The 22,720-nt window shown below is 45.4% G+C and overlaps 1 protein-coding gene and 1 pseudogene across 1 annotated transcript; both read left to right on the top strand.

The window, feature by feature from the left end:
- The first annotated feature begins 4,367 nt into the window (after positions 1-4,367).
- On the top strand, positions 4,368-6,837 carry LOC136422802 (hyaluronan synthase 2 pseudogene; annotated as a pseudogene).
- A 3,182-nt stretch (positions 6,838-10,019) lies between these two features.
- LOC136423382 (uncharacterized) lies at positions 10,020-18,647 on the top strand. The gene is made up of 3 exons (XM_066411526.1): positions 10,020-12,593; positions 14,380-17,808; positions 18,405-18,647. Exons 1-3 carry the CDS (start codon positions 10,179-10,181, stop codon positions 18,645-18,647), a joined length of 6,087 nt encoding a protein of 2,028 aa, XP_066267623.1. The 5' UTR covers positions 10,020-10,178.
- Positions 18,648-22,720: the final 4,073 nt, after the last annotated feature.

The raw sequence follows: 22,720 nt of genomic DNA, 5'->3' as shown, positions 1-22,720 counted from the left end.
ATCTAGCACATATCCCTAAATACCCCGTTTTCGAAAAATCGCGAATTTAAGTACCCCACGAATTTATGTTACCCAACGTTAGATGCCACTCATGTGTTTTGTCTTGGGGGGCACGTCAGAAGCTCATTATGGGCCGACACGCCTCTTTCTCATGTACACACGTTAACATCGTGTTGTTGGAACGTTTTTTGTACGACCAACAATGCGTGGGCACAACCTATATTTCACCAAGCCGCGTGGGATTGAAATTGAAGAACTCGGAGAAATGCCAACATACTTCAAGTTGAACTTGAGGTTCAACTTTGAAAGACACTCATAGGCTAGGGTCGGTTTGTCGCAAACCCACTACAGAACCAGAGAGAGAGAGAGTAAATTTGAAGTTCATTCGTGGTGCAATGAAGCTAGTCCTCCTGATCCCGACAATTGTCGGTTTGAACATGCTTGTTCTGTATGCTAGCCCTCACAATTGTCGGGTTGAGGGTATTTCTAGAATGTGTACCTTGCACACGCGCGGTTTTAGTGAAGCGAAGTACTTAAAAATGAGCAACATCAAACTAGTACCTTTGTTTCAAAGGTGTCTGGGCACTTCAACAGTAGGGAGAATTTTTTTTTGCTCTGGAAATCCAGCAGGACAAGGGTTAACGTAACAAAACTTCATACGCGAAGACGTACACGTACATTGTAGAAAAGTATCGAATACATCCTCACAGTTATGATAACTTTCCTTCTCAGGACAAATATCAATCAGTCGCACTTAAAGGAACCAAAACCTTGCCCTGGGGAAGTCGTAAAGGGAGTGCTCCTACTGTGAGCTGCCCAGCAGGTTGAGGGCTGGATTAATCCCCCATAACCACATAAATTCATAAAAGGATTAGATGTCTGCCAGCCTGGGACAATAGCAGGGACAGATTACCATAATAACTGTCAGAGAATTCAAACTTTTTTCTGTACTGGTTTTTCTATGAACAGTATCAAACCATGCAGAATGGCCCAGATATCTATCAAAAAGTCACATAATCCAAGGAAGTTTCAATCAGATAAGATCCCTTGGATAATCAAGACAATGCTATCTACAACTTTCAGTTTGGGGGAAGCCAACCTTGTTCAAATTTTCAAACTTTCAAATCGACCCTGTCAACGTTGTGTTAGAGTGTCTAAATGGATATAAATTTCCAATGTCTTCCCAAAATTAGCCTAGGTTGTGTGTCTAGAAATATGACTTGGGATTTTTTGCGTCTTCTTGTTGTTGTAACCAGCATAGAATAGGGCTCTGTAGAACAGTACATATAACTGCTAGCCAATGTCTCAAACTAAATTGCAAGCCAGTGTTGTCATTACTTTATTTCTTGGCTAACTGTCCTTCAAGCTAACTTCTTTACGTGTAGCCATACTTCAAATTCTTATATGTTATCTATAGAATTCAAACATGACTTGAAGAGTAACTTGTACATGGTAAACTTTCTCAGCCAGGCCACCACTGATGTGCACTGTACGGCTGTCAGACGCATACTGAAGGCTATAGTTTACATAATCCCGTATTTATATAGTTTTACTGGGGTCTTTAACATTAATACAGTTGTTGCTTTGAACTGGTGTAATGGCCTAGTGGGTAGAGTGTTCGCCTAGCACGCAGTAGCCGGCCGTGAGTTCGACCGGGTAAAACCAAAAACCAACAAATGTTACATACTGCTTTCTCTGCTTAGCACTCAGCATTTGGAAAAGAGTATAGAAGTTAAACACATATCACTACCAGCGGACCAGCCCCCTGCGGTAGTGACTTGCACAAATGTGTAGCCCAAGGGCTGCACAAATGGAGAAGGGCGCCACCCCTATGCATCTTATTAAGACGTCTGGGATACTTGAACTTTTTTTGTACTCCTGCTGCTGGGCCTTATAGGACAACAAAAGGTCAGGGTTGTCCACATGGTGAAGTAGATCTTTATCTTCGTCTGATCTTTTTGTTGCTGCTTCCATTATTCTGTCATGCAGGGGCAGAATGACTAACGACACAAGTGACTAATTTTCAAGCCAAGGACAGATCTCGCCTGGTCGTCAGTCTTTTGTAATGAATGATGGAACGAGAAGCAATTCGATAGCAGTACGAGACAGTGACTTCAAATTTATGTTCATCATGCATTGGACTTAATCTATGATGAGCCGAATGTGTTGTGTCGCTTTCGACCTATCAAAAACTAAAGTAAAAGAAAGTGATGGTGTGAATTAAAGACCATCTGAAATTACATCTATAGGTGACATATACGTACAATCTTTTTTATACATTTCACAACAATGTTTGACATGTCAACGAGAAAAATATGTACAAGGTATGTACTTTTGCTGTAGAACAATAGGTGAAGTCATCCATTCAAGTGAGGTCATGTGGCCAGTGCATTTCGAACTAGCAGAACAGAGTGCGCTACCTGATATTTCCTGAACTGTGATTTGGTATAAGCCACCAAGGGCACATTGCACATGGCCTATAAAAACCAGAACACACTGTACTTGTGCTCATTCGAGCTCTGATCCTTAAAAAAGCCATACATAAGGCGAAACTAGTCGGTGTGTGCTGGAATAAAGTTCTAAACGGGAACTATGCGGCTACATCTTTCTGATACATCTGATCTTGCTGATACATGCCACAGCGGTGTTTTACATGTTGAATAGAAAAACAAGGTATGTACTTTTGTTTGATCTCGTTGGTTTGAGTGTTGCATCATCAAATTGTTTCGCACACTTCAGTTTGGGGTGAAATCCTCTGTAATTATGCCACTTTGTTCAGGGCATGACTTTTGAGGCGATAGACAGTGTAGTCATGAAGGTGAGAAGTTCATGAGTTACGCATCACGCAACCTACATGTAGCTATAGGTTCTTTTGAAATCAAAACGGGAATTTATCACTTACCTCCCTCTTAGAAACTACCGACATGTCTTACTAGAGCACGCAAGAACAAACGCATTGCTTGATTGATTGACAACTATAACAATGGATAGAAGATTAGGCCACCGTCATTGTACCTCGCAGAATGTACACATTTGCCAGTCACGCAAACCTTGTGTATCTGTTACCGTCAAAAGGCAAGGACACAGACTGACAAGATGACCCATAAGAAAAACTATAATTCATTACCATACTTACACGTGATGCCTTAACCTTATACTTCACACGTCTGCTAAGATTGTGGTCTTGAAGTGGACGATTAATAAGTATTATGTATACCATAATGGCGACGTTTTCATTTATATATTACCAGTTCTACCAACTCACTATGAGTTGACTTAAATTGTGGCATGAGCTTATGTAACAACCTGTTTAAACAATGCGTCACGCAATCTACGTTCTTTTGAAACTAACACGCTCTCAAGACAACCTAACAACAGCAATACAGAATGTATCGCATACCTCCGTTTGAGTAAATACAACATGTCTTTCAGAGGTATGCACGAACAAAAGGATGGTTTAAGTTACAACTGTGACAATTGGTAGTAAATATAGGCCACCATCATTGTCCCTCTCGGAATTTACACGTTTTCCAGCGACGCTTTTGAATCTGTTACCAAGTTGAAGGGCAAGGACGCAGACTGAGGATATGCTCTGTAAAAAAGAGACAAAGTATCATAAATATACCATGCGTGATGCCGTAATCTTATACTTGACACGCGTACGTCTGCTAAGAGTGTGGTCTTTAAGTGAAACAGTATTAAGTATTATGTATACCATCATGGTAGATATAACCAGTTCTACCAACTCACTTTGAGTTGACTTCCCTTGTGTCATTAGCTTACTAAATAGGTAACAATGCCTCACACAATCTACGTTCTTTTGACAGTAACACGATTTCAAGACAACCTGGCAACAATAGAGAATTTATCACACACCTCCCTTTAAGAAAACAGAACATGCACGAAGAAAATGCTTGCTTAATTTACAACTGTGACAGTTGGTAGTAAATATAGGCCACCATCATTGTACCTCGTGGAATGTAGAAATTTTCCAGTCACGCAAAACTTGTGTATGTCTGTTACCAGGTTGAAAGGCAAGGACGCGGACTGACAAGATGACCTGTAAAGAAAATACAAAGTACTGTACATTACCATACGTGATGCCTTAACCATATACTTGTCACGTCTAATAAGAGTAATATGTTTTGAAGCTGATTACGTTGAAAAATATATCTTAGATATGAGAGAGTATCATATTGTGTCATCATGTTGACGTATTCGTTCAGTTTTACCATCTCACTATCATTTATGTCCATGGCCTTCCCTGTATAAAAACACCTCATCTTTCAGACAACTAACCTTAGGCACCAATAGTTCTATAGTGCATCTTCTTGATGGGAAACTGTTTTTCTTTGTACCATTTGCAGATGCAGTGCCAGCAGGTAGCCCGCATCATCCTGACTACATGGTTCTGTGTACTTCTCTCAGGTGGGCTGATCGTGGCGTACGCCTACGGTCTCCGCTTTATCTACACCGCCGACGGTTACCTGTCATTCGGGCTGTACGGCGCCATCTTGTTCTTCCATCTCATCATGCAAAGCGTCTTCGCTCTTCTTGAGAATCGAAGGAGTAGAACGGAGAATCTGCCCGACTGTAAGAACAAGAAAGTCGCTTTGTGCATCTCAGCATATCAAGAAGACCCGTTCCTTCTGCGCAAGTGTCTTGAATCCGCACGCGACATTGACTACCCGGATCTCAAGGTCATTATGGTTATAGACGGGAATAAGAAGGATGATCTCTACATGAGGGAGATATTTATGGGAGTTTTTGGCGAGGAGGCAGAAACGTGTGTCAGTCAACAGAACTATCACGTAAAGGTCCCTCTTAAAGTCCAGTTAAAGCTGACAAACTTGGGCAAACCAAGTTCTGAAGTAAAGACTGAGAAAAGTGGGGGTCCAAACGTAGTACACAGCACGAATAGAGCTTTGGAGGAGACGATACAGAACAACCGTTACGTTTGTGTGATGCAGAAGTGGGGAGGGAAGAGGGAGGTCATGTACACGGCGTTTAAAGCTCTGGGAAACACCGTGGACTATATCCAGGTCTGTGACTCAGACACCATGTTAGACCCACAATGCACGAGGGAGATGGCGAAGATTCTGGATGCAGACGAGTCCATTGGAGCTGTAGGAGGCGAGCTGCGAATCTGGAATCCTTCGGACTCGTGGATCTCCTTCCTCAGTAGTCTACGCTACTGGATGGCCTTCAACATCGAGCGCGCCTGTCAGTCCTACTTCAACTGTGTTGGCTGCATCAGCGGGCCTCTCGGTCTGTATCGCAACGATCTTCTCCAAGGCTTCGTCGACGATTGGTACAAACAAACCTTCCTCGGAACCCGGTGCACCTTCGGCGACGACCGCCACCTCACGAATCGAATCCTCAGCCTCGGCTACGGCACAAGATACACGGTCCGCTCCTTCGCGTACACCGAGACTCCCGCGCAGTATCTCCGCTGGCTCAACCAGCAGACCCGCTGGACAAAGTCGTACTTTCGCGAACTGTTGTACAACGCCATGTGGTTCCACAAGCATCACCTGTGGATGGCGTACGAAGCCGTGGTGACAACAACTTTCCCTTTGTTGGTCACCATCACTGTAGTCCGCCTCTTTTACAGCGGCGTCCTCTGGAACATCATCCTCGCGCTTCTGGTCATACAGATAGTCGGGATCCTTAAGTCCATCTACGCTAGCTTCTTGCGCGGGGATGCTGTTATGATGTACACCTCCATGTACTCGTTCCTCTACATGACCAGCCTGGTTCCCATCAAATTTTGGGCAATCCTAACCATCAACAAAACCGGGTGGGGAACCAGCGGAAGGAAGAAGATCGTGACAAACTTCATGCCGATTGTACCTTTAATCACTTGGGCTTTGGTCGTTTTCGGAGGAGTTGCGTACACGGTTGCGATGGAGTCTTGGGTAGATTTAAACAAAACCAAGATCTTGTATCTCAGCATTGGGTTCGGTGTTCTCGCAGTTTACTGGTTCGTAATGCTGGTGCTCTCCAAGTGGAAGATATCGTATAGTGGTCCGATAGACGTGTTGTCCATACTGTGGAGCAGGTTACGCAAATGCACGGAACTCCGTCCAAAACGTCGTGTTCTACGGAAGGCAGTGAACTGCCCTCCAGATACCTATCACATGCCGCCCGCACAGAGCCAGCCAGAGGATTGTAACGTTTGAACTTGAATTTTTGATGATGCAAAATTTTGCCAAATCAAAACAGAGGCCTTTAACTGGTTTTAAATGATTGAAATCTTTGATGATGAAAATTTTTACCAGACCATGATACTAGTGTATAGATCTAGAGAATTGTAACGTTGAAATGATGGTAAATTTTAATTGTATGAAAATCTTAGCCAGATCATAATATAGGTTTGTAGCGTTTGAAATGATTGTTATTATTTGTTATGACATTTTTACCAGGTCATGATAGAGGATTATGACGTTTAAAATTATGTCAATTGTTGATGATAACAAGCTTTACCAGATCATAATAGAGGGTTGTAACGTTTTGAATGATTGTAATTATTGTTGATGGTGAAAAGTTAAACCAGATCATAATAGAAGATTGAATCGTTTTGAATTATGGTACTTTTTGATGATCATAATAGAGAATTACAACGTTTGAAAAGATTATAATTTTTGATGATGAAAATGTTTACCAGATCATAATAGAGGATTGTAACGTTTTAAATGAGTGTAATTGTTGATGATGAAGACTTTTACTAGATCATAATAGTGGATTATAACGTTTGAAAGTGTGTGAAAGAAAAAGAGTTGCTCATTGTTATACTGTTTTCAAAGTTGTTTCGAAAGTAATAAATCTATCATCACACTTCGACGATTCGATCTTTATTTTACACTCGCGCGCACTGAAAAGAAATTGAGGAAAATTCCAATTTTGTTAGTTGACATAGCAGCTTGTATATGCATGTCGAGGCGATGTGGGGAGATGGTACATGTACATTTACATGAAATTGTATGTGACTGAAGATATCATGAACGCCCCCTAGCGAGCTACGTATACTTGTTAGCATCGCCTGGGCTGCAAATTTCCAACTGGATGATGATAATAACAATCTGACCTCTAGCGACAAATTGCCAAACCACATGTCTTGAAATGATGTAATACAATCTGACTGTAAACAGACAGGTCATTCAAGGATCACCGCACATTGATAATTATCATTAGTCTATCTTGGAAGCTACTACCATTATTACTCCGGGAAGGAGGATGACCTCCTTCTGGGAGTATTGGGAATGCATTTGTTTGCGCGTTCGCAGCTATAACTCACGATCCCGTTGTCGCATTGGTGTGTAACTTGGCATATCGTTTGCCTGGTTCGGCGTGGTGATGCACAATAGCTTTGTTACACCATAACTACTTTAAACGTCAATCCAATATCGTAATTGCACCCCTATAATTAATGCTATGTCCCACTGCCCTGCCATAGGAACCATGTTATAATCCGTTATGCATGACTGGAATACTTCAGGCAGATACGGGGTATAAATCTTCCTTACTTGCTGTGGTCGTATAGTCACTGTTACATTGAAAAATAGACAACGTGCATCACCACACGCAACCTAGCAAACGATATACCAAGTTACATACCAATGCGGCAACGGGAATTGTGAGTTTTAGCTGCGAACATGTGCAGAGTGACCTCCAGTCTGTGTATACCGTGTCCACTCGCAACTCGCATACAGTATGTGCGCACGGGACGGACGATGCACTTTTACGCACAGTGTGAAAATGGGAAATCGCTGGACCTTCAAACTTACCACACTTGTAGTTTGTAATACGGAGGCTGTGACAATGTAAAAAGTTTACGCAGGGGATGAAAGATTGTTGAGAAATATCTCTCAGAAAAGTGCGCGCGCCAGTGTCACTTCCGGGTGGTTAGATCCGGTGACCTTTGACCTTCGTAGAATGTTACGATAATATAAATTAGCCTTTTTCATTGCAAATAGCTTGATAGCTATAGATCAGGCCGGCCTGCAATAAATTATGGAAAGAGGATTTACTACATATTTGTGATTTCTGATACATCTTAGTTGTAAGGCTGAATGGTTCGTTGATAATTGAAAAGGGGCCATCTAGATCTAACTTTGTGACTTTTCCCGGAATTTCTAGATCCCATCTGTGCCATGCTGTAAAAACATACTTTTCAGCAGGTTGACCACTCCTGTATTGAAAGAAAAAGATAAACAAACACTTTTTCTTTACTTGCTCTAAAACACTACTTGGACTGTGCAGAGATGCAATTTGTGTGGGTCAATACTTGTACATACTATAAATACTTCACGGAGAATTGTGTCCTACGGACTCTTGTTCATTCTATTGATATAATTTTTCCATGATATAGTAGTAAATATATGAAGTGTAAGGTCTTCTCTTGCCTTTCTGTTCTTAGGAAACAAAACAAAACATTGTCAGACATTTGGGTTGACCTTTTCACCATTCGCCATTTTACCTGCGCGTTGAATCGGAACCTATACACGTTCCGCCCTTTGTGTCACTCCGCGCCTCAGGCACGTAACGTTACAACTGCTCCAAACCTGTTCTTGACGAGGGTAAACTCATTTAATGTCGAGGACAGTGGGCTGGTACATCTATTATGGTTGGAACAAACTGGGCATGATAGTCCACCTTTCGGAGTTAATGAATGAGCCCATAACATCACTGTAGCTAATTAACTCAATGTAACAACACGTTGGGTGTGATGATTTGAATCATGTAACTGATAAAGTCTAAAACGTCTAATCGTCAATGGCCAGAGGCAGAAACATGTTACAGTCGGTAATCTTAGAAATACTTCTGACAAAGATATCGCTATAGACCCCGAAGCAACAAACTCAGTATTCTCCAAGCAGAGGTTACGATGAGGTGCTAGAAGTGGCCAGAATTTTTAACACTTCCCTCCCAAATTCCGGCCACTCAAAACCTCTGCTTGGAGAATACCAGCTCAGCACATATCACCAAGATCAACCCCTGGACGGTTCAACGAACTTATCCTCAAATTAGCAATTCGTCCTTGCAATTGAGGGTTCACCACTTAATTTCAATTGAGGACGACGACACATTGTTAACAAAACAATATTAATACCACAATACATACGTGTAGCTGACATATGATTGTATCATCTTGTCTAAGACCTACTTATAAGTATAGATAGCTGACTGAAGATTTCCCTAGGGGGCGTTGTGTTTTACAAATGATTTGACAATAATATATGGGGAGAGCCAACGTCGTACGTGACCACACTCGCGTACCGGCTATCCATACTGGTTTTACCTATTGCTGATAGATACAACCACAACGCCTGTATTCTATGAAAATTCGACCCCAAAGCATATTTTTCATAGTTATGTAGTAATATTACAGAATAGGTTGCTACATATTCTAGCCAATATTGATATTATCATAAGCTATAGGAATTTGAGAGACCTGTCGTTGTAGGTAAAGGTATTCATAATTAAAAGTCAGATTCTTCAATAACATCTACATCTTCTTTAGGAAATACTCAAAGGTCTTGAAATACAGAAGAAGGTAAACAACGTGCATGCTGTCGCCTTGGAACAAGGCCAGCAAATAAGCATATGTGTAAACTCTGCAAGCTATGCACTCGAACAACCTGTTTTCTACACATTACATCTTCTCTATTCTTAGCACATACTGATGTTCCGACTGTACACATACAATGTAGGAACATAGTTTTCATCCGCTTTCAAGAACAATAAGAAAGCAAAAAGACAAACTTTGATATTTGGAATATTACTAGTTTGATACAGTTACTATTTTAAACGCGGTCTATTATTGTAACGATGGATAGTTTGTATAATAATTGATATGTCAATGATACATACAAATATCTATGGATTGATATCAGGTGAACTATCTTGTTTTGAAGCATGCAAAATTATTGACAGTTCACAAGTTGACATCTTCCTGAGTAGATTTGAAGAATACATGCCGCCATCTTTTCCGCAGGCGTGTCGCACATTTTCCACGTGAACAAACAACTTACTCATACATTGTCAGACGGTCCCTTTATTACAAGGTCCGCCCATGTTGGAAACACGTACTGTCTGTTCAACGTCTCGTCCATGGCTGTGTCTTTGTGTATAAAATAACAGGGTTTTTGGTCGTGTACTTGGTCTGTATTGTCACCATGATTCGCCAGAACAAGGGAAGCAAAAAGATTCGCTACGTGGTGAAAGACTCGGAGAGACAAGGGAGAGATCAAGGTAGGACCGAAGACAGGGGACTTGGGGCAAGGGCCGCTCTCGGCAGCCAGAGGTATTCAACTGCGACGCACACAACACGTTATGGAGCGTCAGCGACGCCGGCATACGAATCGCCACAGAGAACTCCTACGCCCGGTACCGTGCCACGGGAGATACGGCCGTCGGGAGGACGTTGGGGTGCTACCGGTGGCGTCGCTGGAGCCTCCGTCCCCTCCGTCACGGGATCGTGGAGAGATAAACAACATGGCGGCCTTGGGAGGGGGCGGTCACCAGCAACAGGCATGGCCAGCGGGCAAGGACTTTACAGAACAACAACAGGGAGGGATGTCTTCCCCGCCACGCCAGGCCGTTCTGTTTACCAACCAAGTAGACGCACAGCCTCGCCAATGAGAAGCACCCCTGACACCAGGATAGGGACACCACAGGCTGGTCAGGGGGGTAGAACGGACGGGGGCTTCGTTCTTGTTCAGGGAGAGATGGAAGAAATGAAGCGGGGAAGATATGGCAATTTCATCAGGTCTTCTACTCCAGCACATAGAGTTGGCACGCCAGATAAACATGCGCCCTCTGCCTATTCCAAATCACTAAATACACCATCATTTGAACCACGAGAAGCACAGAAGAGCAGATCAGCCGACGTTCCTCCTCCACAGACAGTTCGACATTCTGGTATAACGCAACGTGGTTTTTCAACACAACCTGCCCCTGTAGCTAGTACTACTACTACGAAGGACGACAGGCCCAAAGGAGCTATCTCAGCTGAAATGCCGCTAGGAATGACAACTTCCATGACCGAAAGTATCAGTGAAGGATATGTTGTAGTTTCAAAGACATCCGGTCAAGAAAGTCAAGCCGAAGACAGTTCAAATGTAGGTGTCAGAGATGATGTTCGTGCTAAGGAGGAAGACAAACCTGCTAAAGGAGAAGAAACAAAATACCCCAGTACTCCTCATAAACGTAGCTGGAACGAGGCCATTGGAACCGACGACAATGCTAAAGAAGGAACCCTAGCTCCGCAGAGTAAAGAAATGGAAGACAGTTCAAAGACAACCGACAAAGATGACGAAGTTGGCGATGGTGCTAAGGAGGAAGACAGACCAACTGAAAGCGAAGAAAACAAAGATAACAGAGATGGGGTTGGTGCTATGGTCGAAGTTAAACCTACTAAAGGGCAAGAAGATAAAGACGACAGAGTTGGCGATTGTGCTAAGGTCGAAGACAAGCTTAAGCCTAGTGAAAGGGAAGAAAATAAACATAACAGATATGACGTTTTTGCTAAGGACGAAGACAAACCTACCGAAGACCCCAGCAGCCCTCATAAAAGGAGCTGGGACGAGGCTATTGGTACTGAAGATAATGCTAAAGAGGGAACCCTTGAAACTCAGACTGAAGAAGTAAGCACAGTTCCAGACACGATTCCATCGCAGGCAAAAGCCATCCTCGTCACACCACCACCTCCTCAATCCAAGGTCAAGATCCGTCGAACGTCTTCAGAAGAAGCACCAATACCAATAGATCTTCCTCCTGTGGAAAAAGAGGAGTGCCACGTCGAACCACCAGAGTCAAGGATAAGTCAAGACGTCTTCAAGAAGAATCAACATCAGGTCAGAGCCTTGGAGACCGAGGGAGAAGAAGAGACGTGTCAGACGCCTGAAAAACCACAGATGCCCGAAGATGATGCGCAGGTCAAACCAAAGGCAAGCGTGGTGCCTCCAATCCACCCTCCTGAAGTAAAAGCCACCACGAAACTGTCTTCAGGAACAGATTCACAGTCACAACCTACAATTTCTTATAGAAAGGAAGAAACCATCGTAGGGGCAAAACCCCCATTTCACTGCCAAGATGTAGAAGCATCGGCTACAGTTCCTTCTGGTTCACAACCTGCCGTCTCCTTTGTAGAAGGAGAAGATAAACTGGTTGAAGAAACTGTCCAGCCCTTTCAAATAAAAGCAAAGGCAACGGTTGTCCCTCAAGACCCCTCACCTACGAAGGTGAAGGTCATGAGGAAAAGTTCACTGGAATCGAAGCCTCTGCCAGAGTTCCAAACTATCGATAAGTTAGAATGCGAGGTGAAACCACAAGAGCCATTGATCAAAACTGACCCATTGCTCAAGAATCAGCAGCAAGTGAAAGTTCAAACAACGGATGAAGAAGAAGAGACGCTTGAGACATTCGGACCGTCAGGGCAGAAACCAGAAAGACCGGCGGACGCAGTGCCGTCTAGGGCCAAGGCGAGCCTAGTGGCGCCGCCGGCATGTCCCGACGTAACGGCCTCCGTCACACCGTCTGCTGGGGAGGGCCAGGAACAAGGACAACCGCCACGTGATAACAAACAAATTGTGAGTCTTTATTTCTACCTCAATGAAAACCTATTTTTAGTGTGTCTGTTCGCTCATCTGTTAATGTCTGTGTCTATCTGTGTCGGTCTGTGTGTCTGTCGGTTTGTTTGTCTGTTTGTCTGCCTGTCTGTGTTTCCAGCTATTTGTGGTCACCATACCTTAAAACCTCTGGATTGATCGTAACGATATTTTAGCATGTGGGTAGCTGTTGGAAAGACACAGGTCAAGGTTGATTTTGGTTCCCCTGGTATGTGACCTTGTTGATATATTGAATCAAACAGTTATGCTTGTATTTCTACCACCTCCCACTCAATGAAAACATTATCTTTTTATTCTGACCTAACTTTCAACAATAGGCAATAGGTATGCTGAAAATTAGTCTGCAATGTGTTCGTGCCAACTGTACGTGCCCTTTGATATAATTGTACACTGAACCATTAATGTCGCTCTATATGCCAAACGTGACAATCGACGCGTACGCCACAACAACGATTTACATACTCTAAAGCAGATGTTGGTGGAGAAAATTGAGGACCTTTTTATCATACGCCACGTTTTCTGTCGGCACTCTTCACCAACGTTGGGAAAATATCACAATCTTCTCCACCAACCTCTGCTTGGAGAGTACATTCACATGCTTTTTTGTGTGTCTATAGATCTAAAATGCGACTTCTTCTTTTTTGTTTATAACACTTTAAATGCATCAATTTATATCCTCTAATATCTTCTCTTTATCAAGAGACGCCCATTGGTTACAGTTTGCTTCTGTTTGTTTTCAAAGCAATAGCCTATCCAGGTGTCAATTCAACTTTGGCCTTTGGTTATTACATACGCGGTGTCATTACAAATGGGGTAGGGGTTGGACTCTTTCAGGCCAATGCGTTCAAGTGACTTACACATATGATAAGCTATGTAAGTTTATAAAAATTGCAGCTATGGTTTTGCCAGACAGAAAATATTATGATCAGTCGGTGTTACGAGCGAAAATTACAAGGTTACAGTTTACTGTTTCAAATCCAGTGTGTAGAAGGCAAGGTGTGGTAAAATAAAGGATCGGTACAAAGCGGTTAATCTTGGGTGACATCACACTATCGTGGTGTGAATACTAATGTAGTAGTTGACTGACGCTGGTAATGACGGTTAATGTCAGGTCACGTCGATTGAATTTTGGGTACTCCAAGTATTGAAATCTGTCCTAGGATTGCGTAGACGAAAAAATCATGACCATGGCATGTTCAGAACGTTAAATACAAAAATCAGAAGTACTACTGCAGTATCAAAAAACGTTTCAAGGAGTGGGGGCAAAGTAGAATGTTTCAGTATGTCAGTGTCACTGTAACCATCCGTTCATTGTCACTGCCTTCAAAGCCAAAGTCAAGCAAAACAATCAACCGATACCAAACTTTGAACTTGACAGACGCCTTGTAACCTTATTTCATTTTCCACTGTCTGTCTTTGACTTTGCATGTAACCTCCGTTAACATTAATCCGCCGGGTTACATAAATTCGCCACTTTGAAAAACAGAGGGTTTGAGAGATCTCTAGTGCAGCACCCCCCAGGTATGCACAGCTTATTGGAGTACGACTGCATTATACTGGGGGACGTTGGGATGGAGATTTGTTTGGACGTATCTTTTCAGGGTGGCGGAATTATGTACCCTAGTGGAATTTTGTAAGTAGATGTTGGTACTGTGATGTTGTGTACACTATTTCTTGTCTCTTTGTTTTTTCTTGCCCTTCTGGCAAATGATTTGCAATGGCGTTATTGTTTTGTCAAATGCTATAGGGAGAGCAACGTCCAGGCCAAGGGTCTGCCCACCTACCTGTGTTAGCCGGAAGGCCTCCTGTTGAGGACGTCACGACATTTCACCATGGCTCCACCCTTCCGTACCCCTCCTCGGACCAGCCTACTATGCCTACCGCGTCACAACCGCTCCATGGAGGGGCACAGCTACCCCCTCCTCCCGAGGGCTTGATCTCTTCATCCTGGCAGTACAATGCTGGGGTCGGCCAGCCTAAGCACGATCCATCATACCCTCCCGGGGCACCATGTGCCCCTTATCCGCCTGGCCCAGCTCCCTATGCCCCTTATCTGCCTGGTCCAGCTCCCTATGCCCCTTACCCGCCTGGTCCGGCGTCAGAGGCCCCTCACCCGTCTGGTGCAGCTCCGAATGCTCCTTTCCCGCCTGGTAGAGCGCCCGATGCCCCTTATCCGCCTGGTAGGGCGCCCGATGCCCCTTACCCGCCTCCGCCTGGTACGGCGCCCAATGCCCCTTACCCGCCTGGTAGGACGCCCGATGTCCCTTATCCTCCTGGTAGAGCCCCCGATGCCCCTTATCCGCCTGGTAGGGCGCCCGATGCCCCTTATCCGCCTCCGCCTGGTAGAGCGGTCGATGCCTCTTATCCGCCTCCGCCTGGTAGGGCACCCAATGCCCCTTACCCGCCTGGTAGGGCACCCGATGCCCCTTACCCGCCTGGTAGGGCGCCCGATGCCCCTTACCCGCCTGGTAGGACGCCCGATGCCCCTTACACGCCCGGTAGGACGCCCGATGCCCCTTATCCGCCTGGTAGGTCGCCCGATGCCCCTTATCCGCCTGGTAGGGCGCCCGATGCCCCTTGTCCGCCAGGTACGGCGCCCGTTGCCCCTTACCCGTCAAGTACGGCGCCCGATGCCCCTCAGTACCCGTCTGGTCCGGCACCGTATCCTCCAGCTCCCTCCCCATCCCCATCTCCCTTCTATACGCCACCGGGAGGAGCGTTCCCCTACCCTGCACATCCTTCGGAAGGTGAGCGCCGCGGTCAAGAACAGTCTTCTCCAGGCTCGCCATATCCAACTCCACATCCCGCATTTCCGCAGAGACATGATCCAGCATTCCCACCACAACTTCCACAGGGTCCCTACCCGCCTTACCCACCTGTTCAATCAGTGTATCCTCCACAGTCGCCCTACGATCCGTACCAGCCTAGTCAGACCTCCGGGCATCTGCCCTATCCACCGCCGGGCAACTTGGGCTACCCTCCTCCACAGCCTGCAACACACCATCCTGGTCAACCAGCGCAGACGTCTCAGATTGGCCCCGAAAGAAGCTCCGGAGAAGCTCAGCCAGACGCTGTCCGCCCTTCGGTTCCTCTGCAACCACCTCCCCCCATTGGTCTCGATTTTGTTTCACCTCCGATGCCACCTATAGGCCAACAACCCGCCCAGTACGACCCAACGATTCGTGAAACAGACATCCTCTCACCGCCGTATACATCAGACCAAAGGCAACAGCCATTCGATGGAACTGTTCCACCAGAGTCCAGAGAATCGACAGATGTCGTGAGAAAACCCGTCGACCAACTGTCTTCAGAGGAGTTAGAGAAACGAAGAGCCAGCTTTGAGACCCAGAACTCAAAAGATATTCGACATTCGGCGCCGATGTCGCCTCCAGACAAAGCTGTCTTGCCATGGAGGCCAATTGAAGAGATAATCTCGCCTAAACCGGGATCCATCCCGATCCCCTTGCCTTGGACCCCTTCTCCTACACAATCTCCTGAAAAACAACAGGCGTTTGACTTTGGAGGAGCCTCGAGAAGACACGTAACAGTTAGAAAGGAGATAGTGGAAGAGGAATGTGACCATCGACAGACGAAACAACAAGCAACGGGGTGGATCTCTGATACCAGAGAATCGACAGATGATGTCAACAAACCAGTCGACCAACTGTCTTCAGAGGAGTTGGAGAAACGAAGAGTCAGTTTCGAGACCCAGAACTCAAAAGATATTCGACATTCGGCGCCGATGTCACCTCCTGACAAAGCTGTCTTGCCGTGGAGGCCAATTGAAGAAATCATCTCGCCTAGACCGGGATCCATCGCCATCCCTTTGCCTTGGACACCTTCGCCTACACAATCTCCTGAAAAACAACAGGCGTTTGACTTTGGGGGAGCCTCGAGAAGACACGTAACAGTTAAAAAGGAGATAGTGGAAGAGGAATGTGACCATCGACAGACGAAAGAACAAGCAACGGGGCGGATCTCTGATACCAGAGAATCGACAGATGATATGAACAAACCAGTTGACCAACTGTCTTCTGAGGAGTTAGAGAAACGAAGAGTCAGTTCTGAGACCCAGAACTCGAAAGACATTCGACATTCGGCGCCGTTGTCACCTCCCGACAAAGCTGTCTTGCCGTGGAGGCCAATTGAAGAGATCATTTCGCCTAAACCGGGATCCATCCCGATCCCCTTGCCTTGGACCCCTTCTCCTACACAATCTCCTGAAAAACAACAGGCGTTTGACTTTGGGGGAGCCTCGAGAAGACACGTAACAGTTAAAGAAGAGATAGTAGAAGAGGAATATGACCATCACCAGAAGGAACAACCAACAGCAACGCTGATCTCTGATACCGAAAGCGGTACCTTACATACTTCATACACTTTTTCAGACCAGGATATGCCAACCGAATCCGAGAAAATCACCGAAGAAGAGACACAGGGCCAGTCTGATGCATCTAAACAGCCAGGATCGGTGAAGACAGAGGAAGAATATGACGACGGAGTAGTTCCATCAGGCTATGATAAGGAAAAGGCGTCAAAATCCAAAATCCCAACTCCGTTAGGAGGGCGTACTCCACAGGAAAAACAAGATACAGTGAAAGGGTACGCCACACAGAGTAAGAGACCTGAAGAACTGCTACATTCACCACCAATGTCACCTGCAGATAAGGCTGTCCTGCCATGGAGACCAATCGAGGAGATCATATCACCCAGACAAGGCTCAATACCCATTCCATTACCTTGGACCCCCACACCATCCCCTGAGAAGCAAAAGACATTTGACTTTAGCGGAGCTTCAAGAAGACACGTAACAGCTACTGAAGAGATAACAGAACAAGATGATGATCTTCAGACGAAGCAACCTCCGACCACGTTGATCTCTGATACAGAGCCTGGCGCTCTATGTACTTCGTACACGCTCTCTGAACAGGATGTGTCAAGCGGATCCAAACACACCCAATCAGAAGTATCAGAGGACCAATCTAAAATCTCTGAACAACCAGCCTTCGCAAAGGCAGAATACCAGAGCGGAGTAGTTCCGTCGGGTTATGACACCTCCCCTGGCAAGAAAAAGGCACCAAAATCCAAAGTGAAAGATGACACTTCACATAATAGGGAACAAGACGACTTGGGACCATCTTCACCTGAAGTAGAGCCTCTAAGTCCTCAACAACCGGTAAGGCCAACGAAACTAGGCTCTAAAGAACAATATTCATCGCCGATGTCACCACCAAATAAGGCTGTCCTGCCATGGGAGCCACTCGAAAACATCATATCTCCTAGACCAGGCTCAATAGCGATTCCTTTGCCTTGGACCCCCACGGCATCACCGGAGAGACAAAGGACGTTTGAGTTTGGAGGAGCAACGAGAAAACATGTATCAGTTACAGAGGGGGTAGTGGAAGAGGACAACGATCGTTGGACGAAATTACCAGCGACAACATTGGTCTCTGATACTAAAACCGGTGCCTTAGGCTCATCGTACACGCTTTCAGACCAGGACATGGATACTGAATCTGAACAGACCACCACAGAGGTGACAGAAGATCAGTCTACAAGGCAACCAGAATTCGTGCAGACAGAGGACAAATATCAGACTGGAGTTGTTCCGTCAGGTTATGACACAAGTGACAAACCACAAGAACCACACAGTACTGCGAAAGGCTACATACCAAAAGGTATGGTACAGGACCTAGACGACCCGTCTTCACCCGAGGTCGAGCCGCTGAGCCCGTACAAACCGGTAAGACCAACACAAATGCCGCTGACCAGAGAGACGGAGGGATCTCCCAAGAGGAAATTTTTCCCGAGGAAGAGCGAGGGTTCTTCCGAGAGGACGTCTTCCTCCGAAGTCGAACCTGTCACACCGGAAAGTCCGATGTCCCCACCGTACAAAGCAGTGGTTGTCTGGAGGTCGAGGGAGGAGATTCTATCCCCGCGGATAAGCTCAGTGGTGATTCCACTCCCATGGTCTCCGTTGCCACAATCTCCCACAAGGGTCCGCCAGTTGAATAAGAAGAAAGCCACGAAGAGAGAGCAGGGCTTGGTTGAAGGAACAACAATATTTGAAGAAGAACAAAGTATGGAAAGTCTTGCGAATGTCGTGGATATCCCTCAGCGAGAGGAAGTCGCTCTTTCCACTGCGTTTGTTTCTTCCCAACCCCCGGATCAAGGAGATGCTGACAACGAGTTGAACAAACAAAGGGTTGCAGCAAGGCAAGAAGGCTTCGTTGAAGAAGCCACGTCATTTGAAGCAGACCCACGTATGGCAAAGGTTGCTAATGTAGCGGCTGTCTCACCACACGACGATGTCGCTCTCGCAACTGCCTTTGTGTCTTCCCAACCACCTCAATATAGAGAAGGTGACAACGAAGGTGATGTATTCTACGATGCGCCCGGGACTGCAGAGTCGGGACAACCAGCAAAGCAGAAGCCCACACGGCAGTCGAAGATCCCCAAATTTCAATCAAAGAGTCCTCCTCCTTCAACAAAGCCAGCGGAAGGTCCGACCCAGCAACGAAGTCCTGAGCAACCACAGCCAGAACATTCACAAGATTTCTCCCAACAGTCTCCTAGCTCGTCAAAAATTCCCAGAGGTCCAAGTAAAATACCTACTAGTCCAACGAGGAGGGCAGACAGTCCGCCTCCACCGTCTAGGACACCGAAGAGTCCAACAAGAAAGTCGCCAAGCCCATCTAAAATCCCCGGCTTAGCAAAGCCATCTGGTATTCCAACACAAATTCCCTTGAAATACTCCGGGAGTCCGCTAGGGGTGCCATCTCCTCGAGACGACGAATATGCTGGTGCTGACAAAGCAGGAGAAGTTTCCCAAGCTGATGAACATGAAAGAGAACCGAGAGCTGGAGATGAGAAGGAAAGACAAGACGTGAAGATGGTGAAGGAGGAGGTCCATGATGCGGCAAATCTTCAACAAGAGCCCGACCAGCAAAAGGAGAACCAAGAAGATCCTGATTCAGGCGACGGCCAGAAGGGGTCAGAAGATGAAAGGGAACGATATGAAATACCAGAGGATCTAGAGCGGATAGACGAAGAGGAAGAGTATTCCAAAGACGAAAGGGGTTACTATGGCGACGACGATGCTGAGAGTGACAGGTCAGAGGGTAAAGGTTGGAGGGGAAGAGTGCTGAAAAAGCGCAGCAGCAAGGAAGACCTGCTCACGACAGATGAATTCAGTGAAGAGGATGTCAAGACAGCTGCCAGTCAGAGGAGAATACCGCCGAAAACGCTTGATTTGGGTACGTCCGAAACGCCAACTAGGCAACAAACATGGCCATCTCCTATGTCACCAGCAGACAAGGCGCTGTTACTATGGAAACCGAGAGAGGACATTCTTTCTCCAAAGCCGGGATCCATCGTCATCCCGTTGCCATGGAGCCCCACCAAGAAGCCGCCCTCTCCAATGACTCCAAGAAGCCGGAAAAGATTCCACCCTCCCCTGCGGCAGTTGCAGAAGGTTCTGAAGGAGAACACCCTGGATGTAGGACCTATGCCCACGGCTTCGTACCTGGGTGTCTCCGTCATCCCGGTCACAACTCACTACATCGTTACAGGTAAGATCCTTTAAATACTCGTTGTTTTGAAAATAAAAACTACGTTCTCAGATGACAAACTACGTTCTCAGATGGAAGGTAACAGTTGGATCGGTTTGAGGCGGTGAGCAGACACTGGAGTTGGCGAGTCAAAACTTTGGGAAAGTCCAGTTTTTGTGTGTGTTGGGAATTACATGTTTAAGATACAGAAAGATATCATGTTTTGTCCCTGGACATGTGTTATGTATGAGTGCATTCTGATTAATTTAAGTCGTCCAAACTATCAATGAAGATGAGTTTTAGTTCTATTTCTGGCGTTGTTTTTGTATAAAAAAAATTTCTTTTATGTGCAAAAAGCGAGAGGCGTAACGATTAGGGTGCTTCCCATAGGTTCTGGATTCGAGTCCTCTGACATTCTATCAATGTTGTGTCCTTGGGAAGACACTTCTCTCACTAAAATGGGTACCTGATTTCGGTTGGGGAGGTAAATGGCGATGGAAGGAGAGGGAATGGGCTCCGCCCTCTAATACTGTGCCGTGGCCAGCTACTGTACCAACGGCCCCCAAAAGGCTATAGAACAATCTTTACCCTACTACTTACAAATCATCTGTACACGAATACTTTCATTACCCTCCGACAGGATTCGTGTTCTCAGAAGACTCCTGTAACAGTGAGGCACCTTCCCCTGTGGAGGTGCACGAGCAGTCGGCCCACTCGGAGGACGACAGCTGGGTCATGGTGGAGGAAAGCGACGACGACATGGCTGACCTTGGCGCCGCGGGATACACAGGACGTCGGCAAGGTACGTGTGTGTTTATGTGTGTGTGTCTGTGTATGTATGTGTGTGTGTGTGTGTGTGTGTGTGTGTGTGTGTGTGTGTGTGTGTGTGTGTGTGTATGTATGTGTATACATGTGTTTATGTTTATGTTTGTGTGTGCGCGTGTGTTTGTGTTTGTGTGTGTACTCTCAGAAATGGGCTGAATTGCAAGAATCTTCCAATTGGTGGGGCGCAAGGGTTTAAAGAGACTGCCATTTTGGTGATGTTGAAGGTGACCCCGATAAGGCACTACTTGCCCTAAGTGCATGCGTCCTTAGGACGAAAGGTTTTTGGCACTTGTAAAGGGACGTAAACCTACTTCTATCCATAAGTGTGCTTGTTTTTAGAGTACTTCTGACTTGGTTATCTTCAACCACGGGGCATACGGCTTAACGACCTATTCGACGCCATACTGCTGACATAACAGTGTATTGAGTGTGACTTGCCTATGTGTCTTCTCGAGCCACATGGCATGGTACAGCAGCGCCACCTTGTGGCCGCTCTGTGCATTACCATTATTCGGTGGATTTCATGTGGACTGACTACCTATGGTGGAGGCTCCCCTCCACTTTCATAGTTTTGGTGCAGAATTGTGGACGGTTTTAAGGGCGGTTTTCACTATGAATCTACGACATTTTCGCGCCAGAATCGCGTCTCGGTGTTTGCAAATGGTTTTGAGGTGGGGTTCTCTTGTGGTGGCTCTTGGTTTGTTGCTTTGGGTGGAATGATAGGACATTACGGCCGACATTTTGGACTCCAAGAAATAAAAAACGGGTACGTAAACTTATTCATACATTAAAATCTTGTTCATAGAGAAACAACAGGGAAATCTCACTGTTTTGAATTACATACGAACAAACACGTACTTTGCTTTTAGATTTAGATTGATTTAAAACAATATACATGTACAGTTGCAGTATAGTTGTACTACTTACCATTGCAAGCTGCTACGTTGGCGAAAAATGTAACAACAACGGTATATATATCTGTTATGCTCCTTTACGTACCTATACTGTAGCTTGATTGTAATTAGCCAGTAGGACCCTAGTGTCCATAGCTTTATGTATTCAATGCCTCGACTGACTACATATACCCCTTCAATTTAATTTCAGATGATGAGAGTTTCTGCGAGCCTCCCCTGTCCAGGGAAGAACAGGCTGCGGTGAAGAGGGCCGTGCACACCACGGTACAGGAGTTCTTTGGAGAAGAAGCTGATGAAGAATTTTATTAACACTAGCGCGCGGATGATGACCAGAAAAGACTCAGTTTGTCCATAGATTAAACTTGGCTTGCTTCGGAAATAGGGAAGAATCATTGGGGTGGGAGTTGCGCAAAGGGAATTACGAAACAAAAACAGGATAAAAACAAGATAATTGATAATGAAAAATGACCTTTGAGTAAAAATCAAAACAAGGCATACAAAACCGTTAACTGTTAAGTATGAATATCATCACTTATATCCATTTATGGTTCACCTCTAATATAAGTTTGCCAGCGCGAATTTGTTAGAAAAGGATCAATTGTTAATAAATACATGGGGAAGTGAATGAACATTTTACTGGTTATAATCTTGGACTGTTAGAGTTAGCATTTTTCAAGTGTTGTGCTTATATTTCATGCTATCTTTTTACAAAGGGCTGATAGCTGTATACATATAACAGCTGACATATAGAGAAGGAAAACGTTGCACATTATACAGTTGCTACTGAGCGCAATACAAT

This window comes from Branchiostoma lanceolatum, chromosome 17 (genome assembly GCF_035083965.1).
Source record: "Branchiostoma lanceolatum isolate klBraLanc5 chromosome 17, klBraLanc5.hap2, whole genome shotgun sequence".
NCBI classification, from domain to species: domain Eukaryota; kingdom Metazoa; phylum Chordata; class Leptocardii; order Amphioxiformes; family Branchiostomatidae; genus Branchiostoma; species Branchiostoma lanceolatum.
Note: the sequence above shows the minus strand (reverse complement) of the source record. Positions and strands in the feature narration are given on the sequence as shown.